This window comes from Mastigoproctus giganteus, chromosome 6 (genome assembly GCF_048544385.1).
Source record: "Mastigoproctus giganteus isolate SK-2022 chromosome 6, ASM4854438v1, whole genome shotgun sequence".
NCBI lineage: Eukaryota > Metazoa > Arthropoda > Arachnida > Uropygi > Thelyphonidae > Mastigoproctus > Mastigoproctus giganteus.
In genome coordinates, this window is record NC_143580.1 from 186971882 (window position 1) to 186999418 (window position 27537).

General features: G+C 36.3%; 1 protein-coding gene across 3 annotated transcripts in view; it reads left to right on the plus strand.

Annotated features, from left to right (window-relative positions):
* GCC88 (GRIP and coiled-coil domain containing 88 kDa) overlaps positions 1 to 27537 on the plus strand; it is a 139835-nt gene that overhangs the window by 48808 nt on the left and 63490 nt on the right. For all 3 annotated transcript variants that reach the window (XM_090376621.1, XM_090376622.1, XM_090376623.1), the window contains 4 exons: positions 5707 to 5835; positions 15986 to 16174; positions 20109 to 20300; positions 21707 to 21896. In XM_090376621.1, the coding sequence (XP_090232747.1) occupies positions 5707 to 5835; positions 15986 to 16174; positions 20109 to 20300; positions 21707 to 21896 (700 nt within the window). The remainder of the gene's footprint in view (positions 1 to 5706; positions 5836 to 15985; positions 16175 to 20108; positions 20301 to 21706; positions 21897 to 27537) is intronic.

A 27537-nucleotide genomic window follows, 5' to 3' on the forward strand; every position in this document is an offset into this window, starting at 1 on the left:
CAGATTTTGTATTGGGGACTTTCATCTCTGCAGTGACAGAGACTGCCTTTTGACAGTCAAGAATTAAGCTTGTAGTCACATTAGAGATGACACTGTCCATGAGACCTAACTTGCTAATATAATTTTTCATATAAATAGTATCATCAAGAAGGTAAATTCACTATTTCAACTCAGTTGAGTTTTAAATAAACAGCAGAATTGTGTCTCGTTGCTTCCTCTGCATTCAGCTATAAACTTACCAAGACTGAAAATTGTTTATTCTTAGTGAGTTTGTAGGTAAACACATGCAGAAGCGGCAACAAGACATTGATATAGTGGTAGCGGATTGTACCACAGAATGTTTGTTTTTTGTGTACATTACTGTTTTTTAAACTAAAAAAAAAAAGTTTGTTCCTCAATTTTTTTTTTTTTTTTTTTTTTTTTTTTTTTTCAAATGGTCCAATATTGGAAGAGGGAACTGCTATTGTTAGCAATGGAACACACTTGAATAGTAAAGTAGGTAGAAGATTGTTTATATTTATTATATATATGAATAACTTGTCTTTTATAGCTTCAAATTACTTAGAGTTATGGGATCCTCCCATAACTCTAACACTGGAGTACTATAAATTCATCTTCTGGTATTTTACATTAGAAAAAGAAGACTTCTCTGTTGTATATATAGAGCACATCATGTCTATAACTCTCTTCACTGCTACAAGCCAGCAGTTTACATAAAAAAGATGATTACATAAGAAGGTGACTAAAGATGATAACCACTAAGTAATAAAAGATTAGACAATAAGTATGATCAAAAAATTGAAGAACAATAAATTTATGAATTTACATAGAATTGCACTGCAGTGTGTTAGGAAGTAAATTAAAATCAGAGTACAGCTTATAATTGATTTTGATATGAGTACTGTCTTGAGTAACAACCTTGTATAGTGCAAGACAACAGTGGAGAGACTTATAATAAGGGCTTATAATAAGACTGTATGATAAGGGCCCAATACCATAGACCATCAGTCTTTAATACTTCACTGTTCTTTCGTGTCTATTATGGAAACCAGCACAGTCTCCTTCTGAGCACAGATTTGTACAGTTTATCTCGGGCAAAGCACAAGTAGTGAAACAGAGAAATTTAAAAATATATATATATTATCTCATTTAATAGTCATTTGTGTCTCTGCAATGAAATATGTTTTATTTTTTAATATTTTATTATCTTGAATGAATTATTATGCAATTTAAATGTATGGTGGTTTGTTTAATGAATTAAACTGTTTTAAAAGTGCATTAGTTTTGTTTGGTTAAAGGTTCTAAACGAAGTACTACTACCTCTTATTTATATTTTATAATTAAAAGCAGTTGGTGACTGAAAACTAATGATGTGAGGAAGCAAGCTTATGCAACATCAACAAATCCATCCTTTTTAATCCATCCTTTCTAATAATTTGCATATTCCCTTTTAAAATTATTTCAAACTTCATTCCTCCACAATACTAGATGGAAGTTTATTCTAGTAATCAGTTCTTCAGATGCTTTGTTTCCAGATGCAAAAATTTACAGAACTGAAATCTCTTGGTAAGAATACCCTTTGTGCTTCCAGTTTACCTTGTTACTCTTCTCTGTGGGCGCCTCCGTAGCCAGGTGGGAAGAAGCAGCAGTGCGTAGCACACGCTTCTTGATTAGACCGGGGTTCGAGCCCGTCACCACCAAATACGGAGGATGCGGAAAGGTCAGGGAATGACCACTGCATATTCCCGGAGCAATATGGCCTTAGTTGCTAATGCTCCTAAAAACCAAATAACAAACAATACTCTTCTCTGTATGCCTATCAAAAGCTCTACACCCTTCCTAAAATAAGGTTTCTACACTTTTATTTAGTATTTAAGATGTAGCATAACTATTGCTTTATACAATGAGATTGTCACCTTTTTATTCTAGCTGTAAAATTTTTTGAATAGTGCAGGTAGGCTACTAGCTGCACTGCTTGGAGAACTTCATGTCAGAGTGTGTAATTACCCAGGTTTTTTTTTTTTTTTTTTTTTTCTATAATCTTAAGGAAGTTATTATGAAAGCTACTCAACAAAAAGGTGTTCAACATATAGACCAAAATGGATGCCAAAAGAACTGATGACAAAAGAAAAGATGCAGAGAATGATTAATCACACTGGCGCCTCCGTAGCCAGGTGGGCAGGAGCAGCAGTGCGTAGCACACGCTTCTTGATTAGCCCGGGGGTTCGAGCCCGTGACCACCAAATACGGAGGATGCAGAAAGGTCAGGGAATGATCTTCGCATATCCCCGGAGCAATATGGCCTTAGTTGCTAATGCTCCTAAAAACCAAATAACAACAACAGCTTATGTCACACCAAACTGACTCAGCATTGCACTGTCCACCCATATCAGCTGGATGCGCTTACTTAGATTTTATGCATTTCTTAACTAACAGCATAACCCCTCCTCCCTTCCTATCCTGTGTATCCTTTTTGTACACATTGTACTCCCCAAATTCCAATTCTGCATTCCTTATATCTGTGTGATACCTCTCTGATATCCCAACAAAATCTATATGCCTTTGATGTCTTGACCAGCACCTCAAATTCATCAAATTTATTTACTAAACTCCTAGAATTGGTGTACATGCAACTACATTTTTACTCTTAGTTAACACAGCCCATGTATTTACTTGTTCCATGATGACTCCCAGCAGTCCTGGAAATCACCAGCACTTTGCTTTCCAGGCTGATGCCCATTCCATTAGAAGCAGTTCAAGAATCACTTTCACCTCTGCCTGCAGCTACTATTAACCTATTAGTCTGTGAATCCCCCCCCCCCAAGCTAGTCAGTTTTCCAACCCACCTAACACTGCTTTGATCGCATCAGCAAATATTCTTGCACCCTTTCTAATTAAGCGTATCCCATCCCTGTAGAAGCAGTCTCTTCTGTTAAAAAGCACAGACCACTGAGAAAAATTTTGTCCTATGTGCCTTGCACAATCTCTGCAGGGCCGAATTGATTGACAAGGCTCTCATCATATACTCCCTTGTACACCATATACTCTCTTTTTCTCTGGGCACAATTGCAGACACTTTGAAATTTAACCCTAACTCACAAATTTTTTTCAACATTGTCCTGTACATGTTAAGTAAGTCTACAGATCTCCTACTCAGTTGTTATAATTAAGTTATTACAATTAAAAGTGAACACTGCACCAAGAGCTCATAAAATCCATCTAATTATACTGAAGAAAGCAGGAAAAAGTTGCAACCAAACCTTTAATTGTTATAATGAGAGCTTTCTTGAATTCATGCCATTTTCCTATAGATTGAAGATATGCAAACATCTCTCCTTTTCACAAAAGAGATTTAAAGGGTGAGATGAGCAACTACAGACCTGACAGTTTGACTTCTGCATCAGTGAAGATTGTGGAGTCCTTAGTGAAGGATGCAGTATAAGATCATCTGGGCATGTATGGAATTATAAGGGAATCACAGCATGGCTTTATTATTATCATGTCTGACCAAACTAATTAGCTAGAATGAGGTTGCCAGCAAATAACTGGATGGAAGGAATAACTTTGACATCATTTATTTAGATTTCAGTAGCAGTTTTGATACGGTCACACTTGAACGATTATATCAATTGAATCAGTGTGGTATTAAGAGAAAGTTACTTTTATGGAAGGTGGGATGGTTAAGTGGTTGGAGACAGAAATTAGTTATAAATGGCTTTTGCTGTTCGTGGATTAACATTATGAATAGGCTCCCACCCTCTGTCTTCTCAAGCTTCCATACCCTCTAATAATATATCTAATTCTTTCTTAAATTTATTCAAACTATCCAATTGCATAATACTAGATGGAAGTTTGTTCCAACAATCAATTAATCTCTGGCTGAAAGCAAACTTTTGCACTACTATTCTGCAGCCATCCTTTTTCAATTTATTATCCCTTGTGTGTGTTGTCTGAGAAAGAGTAAGGATGCCATCAGCATTTAGTTTACTTAGTCAATTTAAAGCCTTATGCATTTCAGTCAGGTTTCCTTGCAAGTGCATATTTCTAAGAACTGCAGTTTGCAGAACTGAAATCCTTTGTGGTAAGAGTACCTCTCTGTGTTCTTGACTAATCGGATTTCTTTTCTCTGCATCTATTCCAACAGATCCACGTCTTTCTTAAAATGTGGCTTCCAGACCTGTATGCAGTACTCATGATGTAGCATAATCATTGCCTCATACAATGGAATAATCATTTTCTTGTTCCTGTTGGAAAAGTTCCTGTATATCATTAACAGAACTCCATGAGCTGTTCTAGCAGCCTGTCTGCACTACTCACAGAACTTAATGTCAGACTATATTGCCTCCAGGTCTCTTTTGTTCTGCAGTACCATGAGTGTAGTACCATCTAATTGGTATGTTATTCTGAGATTACCACTGCCTATGTGCCTTGCATTTACTAAAAACTTCAATTATCATTTCTCAGCCCATCTTCCTAAATTTTTAGCCCTTGCTGCCATAGTATATGACCCTGCCAACTTTTGTATCATCTGCAGGCTTAGATAATAAGCTTAATGACTTCATTACTAAATATTGTAAACAATAAGCGGCCTAGTACTGAACCCTGAGGGACTCCACTAATAATGAACATTGTGTCATTTAACTATCCTTTTATCCATAGCAGTAATTTTTCCCTAATGCCACACTGCTCGAATTTGTACAGCAGTCTTTCATGTGGAACAGTGTCACAAACTTAACTGAAATATAAATATATTATGTCAAAATTATTATTAAATTATCATTTATTAAATATTATTATTATTATTATTTGCATCAGAGTAACGTACCACTTGCATCACTAAACTCAAATTGTGAATAATGAAAGGGACTTGTGACTAACTATACAATCAGATATGAAGTTATCTTAGCAAAGTAGACAGGCCATTAGGACAGCTTATGTGATTTTGTCAGTGGTATATCGGAACTTTCCAGTAGAAATAAAGAGGTGATCATTCTATTATGTAAAGCAGTGGTTAGGGTGCATCTTGGATTGAGATCCCATTTTAGGAAGGAAATGGACCTGTTGAAAACAGTAAAGACAAAAGTAATAAGTTTGTATGGCAATCTCAACTTAGAGATTGCCATACAAAAAAAAAAAAAAAAAAAAATTACATATGTGCCATACTAAGCAACACACTTTAATCCATAATCAAATAAACAGGACTTCTCTGTCCCACTGGGATAATGCTATTTATTTTGAATAGAGCAGTCCTGGATTCTGGTGTAGAGTGCTCCATATAAGACATTGATGCCATTATAGGAAAGACTTTCGTTTTTTTGTTTCTAGGATAAAGCTTTGTTTATAAGCTTAGATTAGGAAAAGCACACATGCCTAGCCTAATATCGTAGCCTTCATATGTTTACTTGACTTAGACATGAAGATTTTAAGGTTTACCTTTCCTGTATGTCTCATATTCATTAAGTTAAGAGGTAGTGGTTTTAGACTTATTTAATTTGTCATTGCATTTCTAATATACATACATTTCTTTTACATTTGGTTATTTCTAGCTGTGTTAAATTGTACTTCAACATGGCTAGTAACTTAATGCCTACAATAAAATGATTAACAATTACTATAATGCATATTTTCTTCTGCTCTCGCAATCAGAATTTCATTTTGTGAGGAAATTAATCCAGTTTTATTTGCATAATGTATTTCTTGTTTTAGCTTAAAGCACGTATAAAAGATCAGCAACAAGACAGAGAAAAAGAACAACAAGATCATGTCTTAATGTTACGAGAATTGCAGTGCTTATTAGCAGATGAACGTGCAAACAAGGAAAAGTATGAACACGAGGTAAGTTAGTTTCATTTGTTCATATTTTAAAAAAAAAAATTCTGCTAGTTCCTTCAAAAGACACGCACACATGCACGTATATGCACAAACACAGTCAAACTCAGTAAAAGCAACCTGAGAAATAACAAATTATGCATACCTCATCTATAAGAGGCCTCCGTAGCCGAGTGGTCAGGAGCGGGAGTGCAGCCGCACACGCTCTTTGAGTAGACCGGGGTTCAAGCCCCTGACTGCTGATTACGGTCGATCTGCCAACCCGCACTGGACCAGCGTGGCAGATTATGGTCCATTTCCTTCAGCATGAATTGTTGAGGAGTCTTCCATCCTGCAGTGGGTTAATAATGGCTGCAATTTACTTTACATCTATAAGAGATACTGATATGTAGGATACTGTGTGCAACTACTGAAAACTTCTGCTTTTGAAAACATAAGTTTTGGAAAATGAAGGTTTTTTTTTTTTTTTTTTTTTACTTAATTACCACACTAAATTGTATTTAATAAATAGGTAGCTAGTTTATAGGTGCATAGGTTCCAGATACTTCAGTTTGCAGAATTGAAGTATCTAGAAACTAGGCACCTGTGCAGAAATCTAATTGAGATGCAAACACATCAAGGCTTTTAATGGATTGGGTGAGCTAAATGTTGAATACACAAATACTGATTGTCAACCTTTCTAGCAATATATGTTTGCCATACAAGTTGACCACCCTTTTTTACAGTCATCTTTCACATCTTGCATAGTTGTATCTTAGTGATTCTTAAGGCAGTAAAATCTTCATTAAAACTTTTCAATTTCTGTCCATTATAAAAATACTGTACGGTACAGTACATACACTAAATCTTAATTTTTGCAACAGAAAGATGAAAATTGACCAAAATTCAAGATAAAAATAATCTTCTTGAGAAGAAGATAACTATAGATGTGTGGTATAAGTATATGTTAACAATTTTAAGAGTTTACTTTTTGATGTCTCAAAAAGATTCTCTCAAGATTATCAGCTTTTAACATGCTTCCCTAATGAAGCAGTATTTAGTAAACATTTTGCAGTACTGTGCTAAGTAGGCTACAAGGAATGGCTTGCTTATGTAATCAGAGCCTCTCTTTTACACATAAGAGTGATGTCATATGGTCACCTGTGCCTGCAGGGTTTGATTTCATAGTGACCTAATTAAGGAAACTGCTTATGCTTACCACTTCTTCACAGTTTACTATGCAGCATAATAAAATTTCAGGATGTAAAACTTTTAAAGGAAAGAGCAGAAATTATTGAATTAAAAGTAGACAGCATTTCTTAACTTTTGAGGATAAAATGAAGGTAATTTTATCCTCAACAGTTAAGAATGCATGTAATTTGGAATCAAAACAAAAAAACGCACATGCCAAGTCATGTGAAAAGAATTGTAACAAGATATACACTGGTGTGCAAAACTTAAGGACCAGTCAGGTTTTCACCTGTAGCTTCTCATAGGTGTGGCCTGGATATGGGAAAAGCATGCCAAAGGAACCTCGTGAGGTACAGAAATGATGAAGGAAACAACACCGACAAAACAACAGAAACAAAATAGTACAGAGGGACTTTATTCAAAAATGGCATTATAGAACTGGCTGCCATGATACAGATGCATCACTGCCAAAGATGGAACAAAGGGAAGAGGTGGTCCTCAGAAGGAGATATGGTCACCCCTAATGTTGATGCAGGCTTTGCACTGCCTGTCCATACTTAGAACAATGTTATTGATAAGTTCTTGCGGTAACATCGTCCATTCCTCTGTCAGCGCCATCTTCAGCTGATGTACATTTTCTGGTGGGTGTGGACGTGCCACTAGGTGTCCCCCAGAGCGTCCCATATGTCTTCAATGGAATTTAGATCGCGGGAATGGGCAGGCCAATCCATACGAACAGTGTCCTCACTTTCCAAAAGCATATCAACAGCTGCAGTGCGATGGGGTGTGGCGTTATCATGCACATGGGGAAGGACTGCCTCAGTACAGTAGCATGCACCGGTTACGGTACCACCTTCCAGTATCTGGAGTTGTGTACATCCATCCAAGATAATGCCTCCCCAGATGAGAACACCTCGACGGCCATATTGATCCCTTTCAGTGATGTTTGTGGGGTGATACCACATGCCAACCTCTTGCTAGATTAGCTGGCATCCAGAATCGCTGCTGAGACTGAGTCTACTCTCATCAGTAGAGTACCTTACCCCATTGCACTGCTGTCCAGTCCTTGTGTTTGATGCACCACTGTAAACAGTGTCTCCAGTGGGCAGGTGTTAAAGGAACACACTTTACTGGCCATCTGGCAAGCAGTCCACCTTTGTGGAGTTGCCTGGCCACAGTAAACCACGATATCCTGCATCCTGTGTAGCTGGTTTATAATGGATCCCGCTGTTTGGTGTTCGTCCCTCTTGGCCAGTAGGAGTATATAGCGGTCATCATTGGGCATTGTTTTCCATGGACAACCACTAATGGTCCTTCAAACAGCTGTACCTGTCATTCTGAAGGCTGACCACGCACGTGAGACAATGCTATGGGCGATATCAAACTCTGCAGCCACACTCCTCGCACTTCGACCTTCCTCGAGCTTCCCAATTATTTGCCCCTGGGTAAAATCATCCAGATGTTGTCTACTGGCCATTTCATTGTCTGTAGCACTGTATGAAACCAATCGAACGTCTGTAGCAATCGTGCTCACCATTCGGTAATTTACAGACAACTGCTGAACTGCTGCTTTTATCTGTTTATATGAGCCCTCTCATCCTGATTCAAATTTTTGCATGTGCACCAGCTTCCTACTGAATGGCCAGAGTTATGCAAATTGCCACTGGCTGTTTCGTGTGATTTTGTGGTTGTAACCACCTTTAGAAATAGTGTTGGACCTTAAGTTTTGAACACCATTGTACTTAAACCTGAACATTCTGATGTTGACAAGGTTCTTTTAAAATGTTATGCAATGGAGTGAAAATATCCTGGTAAGTGGTTCACTTTTATTTGGAAAGTAAAAAGGAACCACTCCAAAAGATGTGAACAATACAACCATTCTGGAGTGGTTAAATTTGGTAGCCCAAAATGCATTAAGAATGTGCAGATAAAGACATTTTTGATGTGGATTAGACAGGGCTCCTCTTTAAATTAACTCCTGATGAAACATTGAAGTTCAAGAGTGAAAAGTGTAAATGGTGAACTGTCAATAAATCATATTATAATAAATCATAAATTTTCTTATGAAAATCTAGGAAAATCTAACCTATAATGTTGCAAAAATGTTAAAAAGTTACCTGTTAAATATAGTGCAAATATGACATCAACCTTGTTTGAATATGAACTGTTTCATTAGGATCATGAGCTATGGAGATGTGATCAAAAATTGTACTCTTTTGTACAATTAAAGGCAACTGTCAAAAAGAATACACACTATATAAAATAGATATATACTCATGAGCCAAAATCTTATGGCCACTTACCCAATGGCATGTTTGGCCACCTTGTGTCATGATAACCACTTGCACCTGGCATGGCATCAACTCCATAAGACTGGAAAGTGGAAAGTGTCCTCAGGTATCCTGGACCAGTTGGACAGAAGGACATCTCAAAGTTTGGCAGTGGAGCGATGCAGTGTGAACTGGCAAATGTTGTATTCCATCGCATACAACAGTTGTTTGATGGGGTTCATGTCGGGAAAATTTGGCAGCCAGGGAACATAATCCTCAAGCCATTCCTGCACAGTGCAGGCCTTGTGACATGGAGCATTTTCTTGTTGAATGAATTCAGTGCCATCTAGATACATGGCCACCTTGTAAAGCAATACTTGGTCTGAAACAATTCTGAGGTAGGATCTGGCAGTGGGAGTGTTCAGTAGGGATGAGGGGGACCCCATGATGTTCATTAAAACATTCCCCAAACCAAATACCACCAATCTGTTTTTGTCCAACTGTGCAGTGTGGTTGCAGTTGTTCACGTGCTTGCTGTCAAACATGCACCTGTCCATCATCATAATGGAGCTGGAACCTTGATTCATCAGACCAGGTGACTCTTCCAATCATTCAATATCAAGGAACACTGCTCCTTGCCCACTACAGGTAGAAGTGTTGATGACAGTCAGTCAACATGGGTACATGAACAGGTTTCCTACTCCTTAGACCTATCCACAAGAGTATCTGCTTGGTGGTGCACTCAGAAACATTTCTCTGTACACCCTGGTTATAGTTTGCCATTAATTGAGGGATCATGAGCGATCTGTTGTCTTGGACAGCATGTGCCAACCACCATTCAGCTCGACTGTCAAACCAGTGGTGGTGTCCTCGTCCTGGAATGCTGGGTGGTATTTTTCCACATATATTCTGTATGTTCACTATGGCTAGAGGAGTTTACATATTTATTGTTACTGTGTTATTGCACCAGATAAAGCAGAATATCTCTTCAGACCATTCCTGCCACACCTTTGTGTTGACCCTTGAACAGTCGATAATACCTGCAGTTACTGATATTCTGGCTGCTGCTCTCCTAGCACTGCAAATCATTCCTCTTTCAAACTTTTTCCTGTCATTTATCATAAGGTATCCTATACGTTTACTAACCATGTACTTTAAAGAAAGAAATTCATAGCATTAGTATTAATAAAAGCAAAATGATCCAAGAAAACTAGGCTTATTTTAGTATCAACCTTTTAAAAAACAGTCACTTGATTGTATCCAGCAAGTTCCTGCTAAATGTGCCAAAAATCTGACCTCTTTTGAATTCAGACAAGTTGGTCATTTTACCTTCATGTACTTTTTTATATCATGTTTAAATAAACATTGTCTTTTCCTCACAGTACTGCCTTCAAGAAACAAAAAAAGAAAAAAAAAAACCATCTCTATATGTTCATAAATTATGTCATAAAGCCATTACAAAAATTTACTTTGATATCAGATGTTTTCATTATTTTGTCCACCCCCTGTAAATGCAGATGTTTATGTTTAGAGGGACAGCTTTCCGGAGCTCAATTTGTATTCTGTGCAGGTTGGTATCACATCTAAGATTTTGAGTTGGTATCACCTATAAGGTTTTAAGGTATTGAGCTATAAGGTTTTGCCTAAGTGGCTAAACAACTTCTAGTAGAGGGCTTTTGTTATGTTGGTATAGAAATTATAAATGTAATAGCTATAATTTATGTCTCAAAAGTGTCGGGATTTACTGTACATAAAAAAAAGATTACAAGATAGTTATGAGCTTATTAAGTTTTGTTTCTTTTAGAGGGTTCTTTTCCTGCATTGATACAACACTGCTAAGAACTTTGCTGTTCATCAGTCAGCTCCTCTAGAAAACAGCACCCAACACAAGCTCTGTCATGGCCATTTTAATGGCTTGAATGTTCACTGATGATGACTTTCATTGCAGTATCACAGTGAAATCCCATAAATCCACCATCCTCACGACCTAACATGTGCCAATTTTTTTAAAATTCCAGTTTTTCTGAGTTGTGCATGTTGCCCCTAAGTATTTGGGGATAATTCATATTTTTTATTATATAATACAGAGGCTCTGATCTCTATAATCTTCACAGAATGATGGCCACAAGCATTAAGATAAAATGTTAACCCATATAGCTGGATTGGTCCAGTGGGTAATGTACTTGCCTAAGAATTAAAGGTTACATGTTTAAATGCTGCTTCCAATATGGGTGTTGCAGTTGTCTAATATTTTTTAATATGAGATATAAATAGAGCAGTGCAATTTCAGTAATTGAATCACCTCATAGACTAAATGCATAAAATATAGGAATATTTGTTTTTGTCCAGAAAGTGATTGATTGTTGGAACAAACTTCTATCTGGTGTTGTGGAGGTGGGTAGTTTGAATAAATTTAAGGAAGAATAAAACAAATTATTAGAGGGAATGAACAGCTGATTTGGTAGTTTTCTTTTTATTTGCTTATATTATATAATCTTATATAATTTGCCACTACTTATATATACTACTGTACTATTAAGTATATTTAACTAGTATATTTAATGTCTTGCAAAATGAATGATTTTATATGTCACAAATACATAGTAACAATGACATCTAGGAAATATGCAAAAGACCAATTTATTTCTGGAACAAATTGGTATTTTGAAATTATTAATGGAACATAATGCATAAAACCAGCACCTGCAATGCTGCTTTTTTTTTTTTTTAAGCTTGGCTTAAAAAAAATTCCTTGAAGAAATATTTAAAAGTTCTGTATTTTTTATAATTCTGACTTTTGATGTTCTACAATATATTATTTTTCCACATATATTCTGTATGTTCACTATGGCTAGAATAGTTTACATATCACGCAACACAGTGGCAACCCCCAAAGCAGAATGCACTGGTCCCACAAGAACTAGTAGTTGTTGGTGACTCTATTGTCAGTGAAACGGGAAACATGCTTTGTAAAAAGGATAGGTGGAACAGGACCAGGGTATGTCTGCCAGGGGCAAAGGTTGATGACGTTGTAGAGTGGATATCATCTTTTAAGGGCACAAAAGGTGATATAGTTGTACACGTTGGCACTAATGATATTAAGAGTAGGAGACCGGTAGAATTACTTAACAAGTACAGGTCACTGTTGAACAAAAGCCGAGAATTAGAGTTGAATTTGCAAGTGTCTGAAATTCTGCCCAGACACGATAGAAGGGAGTATATGATGAGAGCCTTGTCGATCAATTCAGCCCTGGAAAGAATGTGCAAGGCTCAAGGGGTAGAATTTTTTTTCAGCCTGGACTGTACTTGTTAACAGGAGAGACTGCTTCTATAGGGATGGGATAAACTTAAATAGAAAGGGTGCAAGAATATTTGCTGATGCTATCGAGGCAGAGTTAGGTGGGTCGGAAAACTGATAGCTTGGGGGGATACAAGGACTAATAGTTTAACAGTAGCCGTAGGCAGGGGTGAAGGTGATTCTTGCACAACTTCTATTAGAATAAGTAGCGACCTGGAGCGTGGGGTGTTGGGGGTTTCAGGGACGGATGGCAGTCATCCTGAAATAGGTGGGTATATGGGATGTGTTAGGGTAACTAGGAATAGGAGTAGGAGCATGTATGCTTGCATGTATACCAATGCTAGAAGTATAGTAAATAAATTTGATGAATTTGAAGTGTTGGTCAAGACATCAAAGGCGGATATTGTTGTGATAGCAGAGACGCGGTGTCACACAGATATAAGGAATGCTGAACTGGAATTTGGGGAGTACAATGTGTACAGACAGGATAGAAAGGGAGGAGGTGTTATGCTGTTAATTAAGAATAACATAAAATCAAAAGAAGTGCATCCAGTTGATATAGATGAACAGTGCACTGTTGAGTCAGTTTGGTGTGACATAAGCACTGCGAAAGCAAAAATAAGTGTAGGAGTGTGTTATAGGTCTAATGACTCGAATGAGTACAATGAACAAGTGTACAGAGAAATAGTGGGCTAGTAAATCGGAATGTCTTATAATGGGGGATTTTAACTTCCCAGATATTGACTGGAACTTGTGGGTTGGTCACTCACACACTAGTCAGACTTTTGGGGATTTATTGGATGATTGTTTTCTGCAGCAGCATGTTTGAGAGGCAACCAGAGAAAGTAATACTCTTGATCTGGTTATCAGCAGTGATCATTCGTGTATTAAGAATTTGCAGATAAAGGAACCACTGGGTGGCAGTGATCACAGTGTACTGATGTGGGATTTACTTGAAGATTTAATTACCATCAGGGGTAAAGGAAAGAGTTTTTGCTTCCGTAAAGGTGAGTACAGTGGTCTCCGACAGTTTTTAAATTCTGTACAGTGGGATCAACTGACGATGTTACCAACAGTAAATTCTAAGTGGGAGGCATTCAAGGAATTAATCGTGGATGCTACTAAAAGTTTCATACCTATTAAGAAATATTGTTCAAGGTTTAGGCCTAAATGGTTATCTAATGAACTAATGAGACTCGTAACAGAGAAGAAAAATGCATGGGGTGCATATAAATTATCAAGCGACTCAGAAGCCTATGGCAGATATAAGCTAGTCTGTAATCAGGTCACAAAGGAGATTAGGCAGGCGAAAGCAGATTACGAGAAATCCTTGGCAAAAGATGCTAAGAAAAACAGCAAGGATTTCTTTACTTATATAAACTCTAAAAGGAAGGGGATGAATCTGATTGGTCCACTTGACTGTTGATGATCCTGCTCAGATAGCAAACAAACTGAATGAGTATTTTGCATCTACATTCACACATGAGGAATTATTAAGGTTTGAAAATGGCAGAAGGTTATCAAATTGTAGCAGGATACTTAATGATTTTGTAATAACTGAAAGCAGAGTGGAGGAGAAATTGTTGAAGTTAAACATAAGAAAAGCACCTAGGGTGGATGGGATCTATCCAGTTATATTAAAGGAGCCGGCAAAGCAACTAAGCAACTCCTTAGCCATAATTATGAGAGCATCCTTGGATTCAGGGGAGGTCCCCACGGACTGGAGATGTGCAAATGTATCCCCAATTTACAAAGGGGGATCGAAGGGTGACACAAGTAATTACAGACCAGTTAGTTTAACTTCTGTTCCGGGTAAAATAATGGAGTCACTGGTTAAAGATGCATTGCAGGATCATCTAGACAAGACTGCAGCAATAATTCAGACACAGCATGGGTTTGTTAAGGGAAAGTCTTGTCTGACAAATTTGATAGGATATTATGATGTGGTTACAAAGGAACTGGATACAAAAAATAATTTTGATATCATATATTTGGATTTCAGGAAAGCTTTTGACACTGTTGCACATGGAAGACTATTGTACAAATTGGAGCAGAATGGTATTAAGGGTAAGTTGCTACAATGGATAAAAGGATGGTTAAGTGAGAGAAGACAGAGGGTGGTAATCAATGGATGCTGTTCTTCGTGGACTAATGTTATTAGTGGAGTCCCACAGGGTTCTGTGTTAGGTCCACTGTTGTTTTGTATATTTATCAATGATGTTGATGAAGGTATATCAGGCTTAATGTCGAAGTTTGCAGATGATACAAAGGTTGGCAGGGTTGTTAATGACAGTAATGGCAGTGTGCTACTGCCACAGGATCTAGATAATTTGGGCAGATGGGCTAAGAAGTGGCAACTGAAGTTTAACCTTGACAAATGCAAAGTACTGCATATAGGTAGAAGTAACCCCACAGAAACGTACCATGTGGTACTACACTTAAGGTGGTAGAAAATGAAAAAGACCTGGGAGTAATTGTGCAGTCAGATATGAAGTTTTCTGAGCAATGCAGACAGGCTGCCAGGCCAGGTCATGGGGTTTTGTCAATGATATATAGGAATTTTGCTAGCAGGGAGAAGGAGGTGATTGTCCCTCTGTATAAGGCAATGGTCAGGCCACGCCTTGAGTACTGTGTACAGGTCTGGAGGCCTCATTTTAGGAAGGATGTAGATTTACTTGAGCGTGTACAGAGAAGGGCAACAAGATTGGTGAGTGGAATGAAGGGATCCTCTTACCAAGAGAGGCTTAAGTTCTGCAAATTGCAGTGGCTGGAGATTAGGCACCTGCCCGGTGATCTGATTGAGATATATAAAGCCTTGAATGGGTTGAGCACGCTGAATTCTGATGGGATCCTTCCACTTGTTCAGATTGTGAACCTAAGGGACCATAAATTCAAATTAAGAAAAGACAGATGTAAAATAGATGTTCAAAAATTTGCCTTTAGCTAGTGGGTGGTTAATTGCTGGAACAAACTTCCATCTGCTGTTGTGGAAGTTGACAGGTTAAATAAATTTAAGAAGGAACTGGACAGGCATTTGGAGGGAATGGTGTGATTTTTTTTTTATTTTTATTTATTTTTATTTTTTTTTATCTTATTTTATTTTATTTTTTTTTGGCTGATGCTGCAAAAGCTCATACAGTTGCTTTCTTGCATCACATGCCACTACTACTACTACTACTACTACTACTATTTATTAAAATTGTGTTATTGCACCAGATAAACCAGTGCAACAATTTAACAACGGACTGTGCATTTTTTTTTTTGTCAGAATACAGCCTATATCTCACAATCTGCATTTACACATTAATCTAGATACCACATTAAGCTCAAAATAAATCACCAGCTTTTGGTGTGGAATTTTATATTTAAAAATGATTTTTATAATTAATTTCACATAACTTTTTTTTTTTCCATTTAGTTAGAAGAGGCCCGTGTACTTCTTGAGAAATTAAAATTTGATAGGCAGACAGAGGAGTATGAGAAATGTATTCAAGGCTTGAACAATGAATTAAAAAAAGTTAAAGGCATGCTTAAAGACTCTGAAGTAAAAGCAAATCAACCTTCACCATTTCTGTTAGAACTACAAGAAGAGATGGCAGAAATTAAGGTACTTTTTTATGCATTTTGCTAACTTAATTCCTCTTATGTTAATTAAGTGGCTTATTATCTTTTCCTGTTATATTAAACAGATTCACTGTTAGTTTTCTCTTCTGGGGCATCTTAAAAATTATTTTATTTTGGCTTCTATTAAATTTATTATTGAAAAAGTAATCATTCACAGAATTTTCAAGGGAAGGACAATTGGAAGTAAACCTGCTATAAGATTTTAATGATTAATGATATAATCATTAAAATAATTATAAATTTGTGAGAGCTTCTTTGGACTGAGGGGAGGTACCCATGGACTGGAGATGTGCAAATGTGACCCCAATTCACAAAGGAGGATCAAAGGACAACACAAGTAATTATAGACCTGTTAGTTTAACTTCTGTTCTAGGAAAATTAATGGAGGCACTGGTTAAAGAAGCACTGCAGGATCATCTAGACAAGACTTCAGTTATAGCTCGGACACAGCATGGTTTTGTTAAGGGAAAGTCTTGCCTGACCAATTTGAGTGGATACTATGATGTGGTCACAAAGGAACTGGATGCAGGGAATAACTTTGATATCATATATTCGGATCTTAGAAAGGCTTTTAATACTGTTGCACATGGAAGACTGCTGCGCAAATTGGAGCAGTGTGGCATTAGAGGCAAATTGCTTTTTTTGGATAAAGGGATGGTTGAGGGGGGAGAAGACAGAGAATGGTAATCAATGGACACTGCTCATCGTGGACTAATGTTATTAGTGGAGTCCCTCAGGGTTCAGTATTGGGTCCATTGTTGTTTTCTGTATTTATAAATGATATTGATGGTGGTATATCAAACTTAATGTCCAAGTTTGCAGACGATACGAAGGTTGGCAGGGTTGTTAAGGACACTAATGACAGTACACTGCTGCAAAAGGATCTAGAAAATTTAAGTAGATGGGCTTGAGAGGTGGCAAATGAAGTTTAACATTGACAAATGTATGGGAAGCAGCAACCCCAGAGTGACGTATCAACTCTGTGTACTACACTGACAGTGGTAGAGAACGAAAAGGACCTGGGGGTAATTGTGCAGGCAGATATGAAGTTTTCTGAGCAGTGCAGACGATCTGCAAGAGTAGCTCATAGTGTCTTGTCAATTATATACAGGAATTTTTCTAGCAGGGATAAGGAGATGATTATCCCCTTATATAAGGCAATGGTCAGGCCACACCTTGAGTACTGTATACAGGTCTGGAGGTCTCATTTTAAGAAGGATGTAGAGCTGTTGGAATGAGTACAGAGAAGAGCAAAAAGATTAGTAAATGGATCAAAGGATTGCTCTTATGAAGAAAGGCTTAAATTTTGCAAATTACAGTGTCTGGAGACTAGGCACCTGCGAGGTGATCTGATTGAGATGTATAAAGCCTTGAATGGTTTGAGCATGCTCAATGCTGATGGAATTCTTCCTCTTGCTCAGAATAATCATTTGAGAGGGCATAAATTCAAATTGAGGAAAGACAGATGTAGGATAGATGTGCAGAAGTTTTCCTTCAGCCAGTGGGTGGTTGATTGGTGGAACAGACTTCCATCCTTTGTTGTGGAAATTTGATAGCCTAAATAAAATTAAGGCTGAGCTGGACAGGTACTTGGAACGAACGGAGGGGTGAAATGGGAGCGTGTTTTTTTTTTTTATTATTTTTTTTTTTGGGCTGATACTGCATAAGCTTGCTTTCTTGCATCATATGCCTCTACTATTGCTAATGCAGTTTGAGGTATATTTTAGATTTATTTCTACCATGAATATTAGTTCATAATCCTTAAAACTGTGCGGTGAAATCTGTTTGTTATACCTTTTGTGTGTGGGTCACTCAAGGGATACTCAATAGAAAGTTGCTATAATGTCTTCAGAAATTTATCTTGAAATTAATATTCAAGAATAAAATTATAACTGCATGTAATGTGTAAATTATATCAAAATTCCTTTTTTACATCTGCAAAAAGGCCTCCAAGGTTGGGGTTATACATACCACAAGTTTAGACAAATACACCAACCGTTTAAATAAACTGATTTAATGATAAAATAATACTGAATAGTATACTTCATAAAATGATACAATAAAAACTGTAAAATAATAATTTACCAAAAACTGATTTACTTTAAAACAAATAAAAATGAATTGGTGAATTTAAAATACATTAAAAATTATAAATTTAAAAGCGATAAAACACCATTGAAGCTTTTGGGGGCATCCACCTCCTTTCTCAACAAATGAAGTTTGTTGAGAAAGGAGGTGGATGCCCCCATCACTCTTTTGTTATAAGTGAAGTGAAATATAACATTACTTTGGGCAACATTAAATTGCAAGTTTTTTTTCTTGGTGTTTCTGTACATGAGGTGGTTTTGGATCATTCTTACCTCACTGTTTTTTTTTTTTTTTTTTTATTTACTATTTTACTTTTCTGAAGCATAATTTCCACACTGGTAATTATACATGGAACCATCATCACTACTACAATCATTTTTAAACTTTTATGGCCTCTTTAGGAATCTATTTATGTTAATTGAAAAGCATGTCTTACCATAAATTTATTTGAAAAATTGCATCCCAGCATATTTTACATCCTTGAAAATCATCAAAAATTGATTGAGAAATATTTAGGAGAAAAGATTGAAGACCTCATTCCCATTTCTCTTCACTGTCAACAGGACTTGCTGTGCATGGCTTATGTAGAGATGCATTATCCATTTGCAATAAAAACACAGTTTTATTCTGGCAGATTTTTGTTTTTTGTAGACTGCTTTTTGAATAGCAGTCATGAAATAATTTTCTGACAGATTATAGAAGTCATTACAAATGCTGCTGAATCTCTTGATATGGTATGCAATGATATAAAATCTTAGGAATTATGCATTATATTCTCAAAACTTTGGTTTTATGCTATCTGTCAATTTCTTTGTTGGTAAAAAATTACATTCTGTTGACTCATGTTTCAATTTCAAGTTTGAGTGAATGTTATGACTTATGTATTATTATGATACCACTGGAAAATTTACATGCTTTGATGCTGACTGGGCTAGCTGGGTGGGTAAAGTGCCTGCCTGGCAACCCAAAGGTTGCGGGTTCAAATCCCGCCTCAGACTTGGATCAGAGTAGAAAATGCAAAAACCTTGGGAGGTGCAATATGGCCACAGAAGCTGATGCGCCAACAACTAACAAAAAAAAAAAAAAAAACTGGAAAATTTACATGCTTTGATACACTGTGTTAAAATCATATGATACATATTCAATTGTTTTTACTGCTTTTTTTCAAGTGGGCATGGTATTCATGCCTTTTTATATTGATATAGTCTGCTATGCTCTTTTGTTTCTATTATGCACCCTCTTGAAAGAGGATTTATGCCCTCTTTCAAGCTTTGAAAGAGGACATGCACTAATGCCAAAATACTTTATTTTTAATCAAGGGTGCATGACTTGCATAAAATTCTAGTAGTCTTTTACCATGTTGTTTTGTTTGCTGTTCTCTCCAAATTTCATAAAATATCTCTGTAGATATTTTATTTTGCTATTTAAATCTCTACCCAATGCTGTTCTTTCTTTGTCAATAATTTCTGCTGATGTTTCTAAGATACTAAGGAACTCTTCAATTTCATTCTGTTTTTTGAGCCATCAGTTGGACCACACTCAGATTTCATCACCTGACTTTTTGTTTTAAATTTTGTTCACATAACTATGCTGAATGATACTTTCCAGTCAGTTTAATTTTTTTTTTAAATCAGTTCTAAAAACTATTGCTATACTTTCCTTACAATTCCTTTGTCGTACCAGTGTGTTTCATATGCAGTCAACCATGTTGGTCAAAAAAAATTATTTCTGATTTCTTTCAGGACATATATAACTTCCATCAGTGACCTATTATTGTCTAAACATGTATACATATATTGTATTTTTTTTTTTTTTTTTTTTTCAATTAGGCTCATCATAATATAGCTGTTGAGCAAGAACGTCAACGGGCCAATGAAGCTGAAGAGAAACTAAAAGCACTTTCAGCCATAAGTGAAGAAAGAATTGCAAACCTAGAATCTCGACTTTCTGAACTCTCAGAAATGATTGGAAATTATGATAGATTACGACAACAAGATCAGGTTGCAATTCATAAACTGAAGGTATGTTTTATTTGCATTTTAGTTCTTTCTTGCATATAATTTCTTGCTTGGTAGTTAGTATTATATCATTTTCTAACTTTCATTACAAACTATTCCATGAAAATGATTAAAATTGCTCTAAACTAGCATTTATAGTAAGTGCTTAAACTGATGAGAGAGAGAAATTCAGAAAAGACTCTCTTTTAGCAAATAGTGCATATATAGGATGCATCTTATCAGCAATTATGTTTAAAGAAAGCAAAGACCACAGTTTACTTTATGAACTAGTACAGTTATCTGAAATTCAAGTTTGCTTGACATGAGGATAGAGAATGCACGTGTGAGATAAGGTCATAAAACACTGGTAGATTCTCTTCAAGACATTGGGTTTATTGTAAATATCACATCATTTCGCTTCATTCCATAGATAAAAATCAAATTCCACTTGTCTCAGTGAGGAATTCATAGATTTATGATACCGTCTACATTTATCTAGAAACTTCCTAACTTTGCAGTGATAATTCAGCAGAGTTTTTCCTTTTATCTTGCTGGAAATGTAAAATAACAGTTAAATAACAGGAAATTATAAACCTTGGTGTGGAACAGTATATAATGTGTTCTTGTATATGCAGATAATTATCATTTTTGATATTATATCATAATACACAGTTATCCCTTGTACTGAAAAGATATTTTTCTGCACACCAGTGTTCTGACATTTTTTTAGTCCCTTATTTAAGATCTTGTCACTCAACAATTCACTGAGGTACATAAAGTTGCTTTATGCTTTACTTAAAACTACAGATACACATTTGTATACTTCAACTGTAACCAAAATCATCCTTGTGTGAAGCTTGAAACAGTTAACTAAAGGTCCTTCTTGGCCTTAATACATATTGGGGGTGGAAGTACATGTTTACATACATATAATGCATACGTATTTGGGGTGTATGCATGTTGTCTACCCCAAATATGATAATGTGGATAATATAGGCTTTCATGTGCTGATATTTCCAATTTTCATAATTCATTCTTATGTTTCTCCTAATTTCAAAATTTCTGATACTGCCTTAGGGTGTGTATCTATTAAATGAGACCGGCTTATGTTATTTCAAATAGACTGGCAGATGAACAATTTGATTATCATTTCATTGTACCATGTTGATATCTGTTAGCATATGTATTCTGCAGAAACAAGAATCAATTCTTCAGCATAAATTTATTTCTGTTGCCAGTATTTAAAATGTCTCCACTTTTGTTAGTATTACTACATTAGTATGCTGATTGTGTTCAAACTTTGCTTGCCTTTCCTTTGGTGCAATACAAAACTAAGAATGATAAAATTATCTCTTTTTTTTTTTCTGTACTTCAGCTCTCATAACAAATTATCTGTTTATTTACTCCTTCCCAAATTATTTTCACTTCAGGAAAGAGTAACTCAGCTTGACTTAGAAAACACTGCTTTAGCTAAAGTTGTTTCCACTGATAAGGAAAGAAATGTGATAAATGATGATGATTCCAACTTAGATGTCCAGACACTGCTAGAAAGGATAAGAAAATGCAAAGGACTTCTAAAGCTAGCAAATCAAAGATCAGAAAGGCCATTGGATGTCCAAGGTGGGTTTTTTTTTTTTGTTGTTCTTTGCTGTTATAGCTAAGTAGAATTAGGAAAAAACATATTAGCTGTTTTGTTTGTTTTTGTTAACTTTTTTAAATCTACAGAAACTTTAGCTTAAAATATCATTATCTTGCTTAGTAACATAACCATTAACAAGCATACAGGAATGTAATGAGATCTCCATTAACATATGACTCTTTCCTGCTCATCAACCACATTGTCCAACATCATCAAAAGCCTTGGAAATGTCTAGAGAAACTGCTTAAATTTCTCTGAAGTGGCAATTTATCCAATGATGCTTTAATATAAGTCAAAGTATTATTGGTGGATTGACAGGATCACTGAAGAGTTTATGGTTGATGGATTTTTCTATTACTTTGTAAAGGTTGAGATAAGTGTAGTGGGATGATTACTAAAAGAGAGAAATTTGTCACCATTTTTAGAAATCAACCAGATATGTGTAAATTTTCATTCAGAGGGAAGAACACCATTGGGATAAATGAGTGTAATAAAAGCAACACGAAATAGTAGTTTTTGTTCTGGAGCGCAGGTCTTAAGAACAAATGGAGAAATATCTTAGAGATTTCTTGGATTCAAGATTCTTTCTGTAACAATACACAGTTTAAAAACTGTCTAATTTATCTTTCCATTCAGTCCATGAGAAATATTGTGTTAATCAATCAGTTCCTGATGAATATGTGGAAGATGGATAATCTTAATCTTGCACAATGCAGCCTAAAAGATAACTGTTCATCAAATACAGCTCCTAGAAATTTGACAGCCACTGCAGAATTAATAGGAACATCAAACAAAACAGAATATACTTAAGATTTAGATTAGAAAAATTAACACATAAACCAAGCTGGCAAATATAATCTCTAAATGCACTTAAATTATTATCAGCTGAGATTAAAATTGATTTATATACAACATTCATAAAAACGGTAACACAACATCATATGTCATCAGTATGTGGAAAGAAATTACAATTCACATGAAAAAAATGGAAACAAAATAAACAGAGAAAAATAGTGCTGACTAAGCTCTACCCTGAGGAAAACCTGCTATGCAAACAGTGACTTTAGTTCCAAACTGAAACACTAATTTCATGTTATTATTAGCCTTATTTTTCATTAACAAAGTAATTAATTCCAGCAAAGAACTATCAATGGAATATTTTGGAAGCAACTGTAATATTAATGAAATATCCACTGCATCAAAAGCCAACAAAATATTAAGGTATATACCATGAACATTTTTTTAAAATTCCATGATAAATGAAGGAGAAAAGTGAGCAAGACAGGAAACGGTGAAGTGAGGGTAAACCATAATGGGAAGAACATGATTTATCCTGGGGGTGGGGGAATACAGAGTTAATACTTGAAGCAAAATATTACCTAAAATCTTAAGGAATAGGGAACAAATTGGAATTTGTTTGTAATCAGTGACATATGAAGGAGAATGATTCTTTGGTACTGGAACAACTTTTTTTTTTTTGTTTAAAATTAGAAGGGAAGAAAGCAGATTTCAGTGAAGTGGTATATAAATGAAATAATTAATCACAAGTTAATGTATGCAGTGCATTATATTTCAGGCATTTTTTTTTTTTTTTCCTTAAATTAAATTTATTTTTTTTCTTTTTCTCTGATTAATAGAAGTGAAGAGTAAACAGTTATATTTCCTTGATAATTAATTACTAAGATTATAATTTTATAGAACACTTAGTAAAGCTTCATAGTTTTACATTATATAAACTTACCTGTTCAGTTTAATTACAACTGTATAATATTTATTACTCTTCATTATTATACCTTTTTTAAGTCTTTTCTCTATACAGGGTGATTCAGGAGGAATGGTAAATATTTTGGGAGGTTATAGTATCGATTATTCTGAGTAAAAAAGGTTCATATAAACGTGTCCAATTCTCAATGGATACGGAGATACAGCTGTTTGGAATTGGCACGCACAGCTCCCTGAATCAGATCTGACCATGAAGCAGTTATAACCTGATGCTGTTTGGTGTTAGAAGCGTTGTTAAGAATGCTGCACATCTTCACACATGCTGAATATGTTCGATATGGCATTTGTCTATGGTTTTTGTGGTGGAAGTGCTACTGCTGCTTGTACAGAATACCGGATTCAAGAGCATTTTACTAGTGTTTACACTAAACTGCATAATACTGGTACAGTTCCCATATTTCTTCTGAACATGCAAATGAACAAAATGTGGATGAAATAGAACACATTCTTCAGTTGGTAGAATGTAGTCCCACTATTAGCACATGAAGAATTTCTACCCATATTGGTGTTCCACAGACAAGAGTATGGAAAACATTTGTGAGCATGGCTTGTATCCATTTCACATACAGCGGGTGCAACACCTTCAACCAGGAGCCGACGGCCAGCGATTGGAATTTTGTTGGTGGCTAAACACTAATTGTCGATTAATTCCATTAATACTGTTCAGCGATGAAGCTACTTTCACCCGTGATGGTATTAACAACACCCATAACTCTCATAGATGGTCAGACAAAAACCAACATGCCACTGTAGAAACAAATTTTCAGCGTCGCTTTTCTGTAAATGTGTGGTGTGGTATCATTGACAATCAGTTTATTGGGCCTGCTGTGTTACAAAATCATCTTACAGGGTACATTTACCTATAATTTCTGCAAAACGAACTTCCTCTACTATCGGAGGAAGGACAAGGATTGGTATGTACTTTCAGCATGACGAAGCTCCTGCACATTATACATCTGGTGATACAATATCTAAATCGAAGTTTCCCTGAACGATGGATTGGCCATGGTGGTCCCATTCATTGGCCACCAAGGTCTCCATACCTCACTCCATTAGATTTTTTGTTTGTGGGGATGGTTGAAAAGTGCAGTATACAAAGAAAAGGTGAATACAAGAGACAAATTGCTTGCTTGCATTTTGGATACTTCTGCCTCATAAAGGAACACCAAGACGACCTCAGAAGAACAACATGTCATATTACTACAAGAGTTGCAAAGTGCATTGAGGTTGGTAGTGGGATTCTTGAAAATTTATTTTGAACTATAAAAACTTTGTCGTTTATTTGTGTTTTGTATCATTCAAAAAATCCATAAATACAAACAATAAGTCATTTATCATTCTTTGATACTTCTCATAATGGCTTGGTGTGCACCAATTTCAAACAGTTGTATCTCCGTATCAATTGAGAATTGGACACATGATTATCTGAACTTTTTTACTCAGAATAATTCATACTATAACCTCCCAAAATATTTACTATTCCTCCTGAATCACCCTGTATGTATGCAGCTCTTCAAAAGTGACACCACATTCATGAGCCTTTCATAACAATACACATCAAGCATGCACAAACTATGTAAAGCTAACAATGCTCCATTAAAGTTACATTTAATCTATGAATTTCTTTTTTATCAGCATTAAGAGAGGTATACGATGCAAGAAAGCAAGCTTATGCAGCATCAGCCAAAAAAAACCCCCTCCCATTTCACCTCTCCTTTCATTCCAAATGCCTGTCGAGCTCAGCCTTAAATTTATTTAGGCTATCAACTTCCACAACAAAAGATGGAAGTCTGTTCCACCAATCAACTACCCGCTGGCTAAACGCAAATTTCCGCACATCTGTTCTACAACTGTCTTTCCTCAATTTGAATCTGTGCCCCCCCTCAGGTTCTTCTGAGCCAGAGTAAGAATCCCATCAGCATTCAGCTTGCTGAAGCCATTCAAGGCCTTATACACCTCAATCAGATCACCTCGCAGGTGCCTACTCTCCAGGCGCTGCAATTTGCAGAACTAAAGCCTTTCTTGGTAAGAACACCCCTTTGTTCCCCTCACCAATCTTATTGTCCGTTCTAGCAACTCTACATTCTTCCTAAAATGAGGCCTCCTGACCATTGCCTAGTATAATGGGATAATCACCTCCCTGTCCCTGCAATATATATCATTCAATGATATATAGCAAAATCCTATATATCATTCAGTGATATATAGCAAAATTCCTAGATTAGCATTAGCATTTCAGCCAAAAAAAAAAAAAAAAAAAAAACCATCCCATTTCACCCCTCCGTTCTTTCGAAACACCTGTCCAGCTGAGCCTTAAATTTATTTAGGCTATCAACTTCCATAACAAGGGATGGAAGTCTGTTCCACCAACCAACTACCTGCTGGCTAAAGGCAAATTTCCTCACATCTATCCTACATCTGTCTTTCTTCAATTTGAATTTCTGCCCTCTCAGGTGATTATTCTGAGCAAGAGGAAAAATCCCATCGGCATTGAGCATACTCAAACCATTCAAGGCTTTATGCACCTCTCTCAGATCACCTCGCCGGTGCCTAGTCTCCAGACACTGTAATTTGCAAAACTTAAGCCTTTCTTCGTAAGAGCAACCCTTTGTTCCATTCACTAATTTTGTTGCCTTTCTCTATACTCATTCCAGCAGCTCTACATCCTTCTTGAAATGAGGCCTCCAGACCTGTATACAGTACTCAAGGTGTGACCTGACCATTGCCTTATACAAGGGAATAATCACCTCCTTATCCCTGCTAGAAAAATTCCTGTATATCATTGACAAGACACCATGAGTTACTCTTGCAGCCCATCTGCTCTGCTCAGAAAACTTCATATCTGCCTGCACAATTAACCCCAGGTCCTTTTCATTCTCTATCACTGGTAGTGCAGTACCACAGAGTTGATACATTGCTCTGGGGTTACTGTTTCCCATATATAGTACTTTACATTTGTCAATGTTAAACTTCATTTGCCACCTCTCAGCCCATCTGCTCAACTTTTCTAGATCCTTTTACAGCAGTGTACTGTCATTAGTGTCCTTAACAACCCTGCCAACCTTCGTATCGTCTGCAAACTTGGACATTAAGTTTGATATACCACCATCAATATCATTTATAAATACAGAAAACAACAATGGACCCAATACTGAACCCTGAGGGACTCCACTAATAACATTAGTCCACGATGAGCAGTGTCCATTGATTACCACTCTCTATCTTCTCCCCCTCAACCATCCCTTTATCCATAGCAGCAATTTGCCTCCAATGCCACACTGCTCCAATTTGTGCAGCAGTCTTCCATGTGCAACAGTATCAAAAGCCTTTCTAAGATCCAAGTATATAATATCAAAGTTATTCCCTGCATCCAGTTCTTTTGTGACTACATCATAGTATCCAATCAAATTGGTCAGGCAAGACTTTCCCTTAACAAAACCATGCTGTGTCCGAGCTATAACTGAAGTCTTGTCTAGAAGATCCTGTAGTGCTTCTTTAACCAGTGCCTCCATTAATTTTCCTGGAACAGAAGTTAAACTCACAGGTCTATAATTACTTGTGTCAGCCTTTGATCCTCCTTTGTGAATTGGGGTCACATTTGCATATCTCCAGTCTATGGATACTTCCCCTGAGTCCAAAGAAGCTCTCATAATTATGGCTAAGTGGTTTGCTTACTTCCTTTGCTCCCTCCTTTAATATAACTGGATAGATCCCATCCACCCCAGGTGCCTTTTTTATGTTTATCCTCAACAATTTCTCATCCACTTTCCTCTCAGTTATTACAAAATTATCTAGCTCACTGCCAGAGTTTAGTTCACCTCTGGCATTTCTGAATAATTC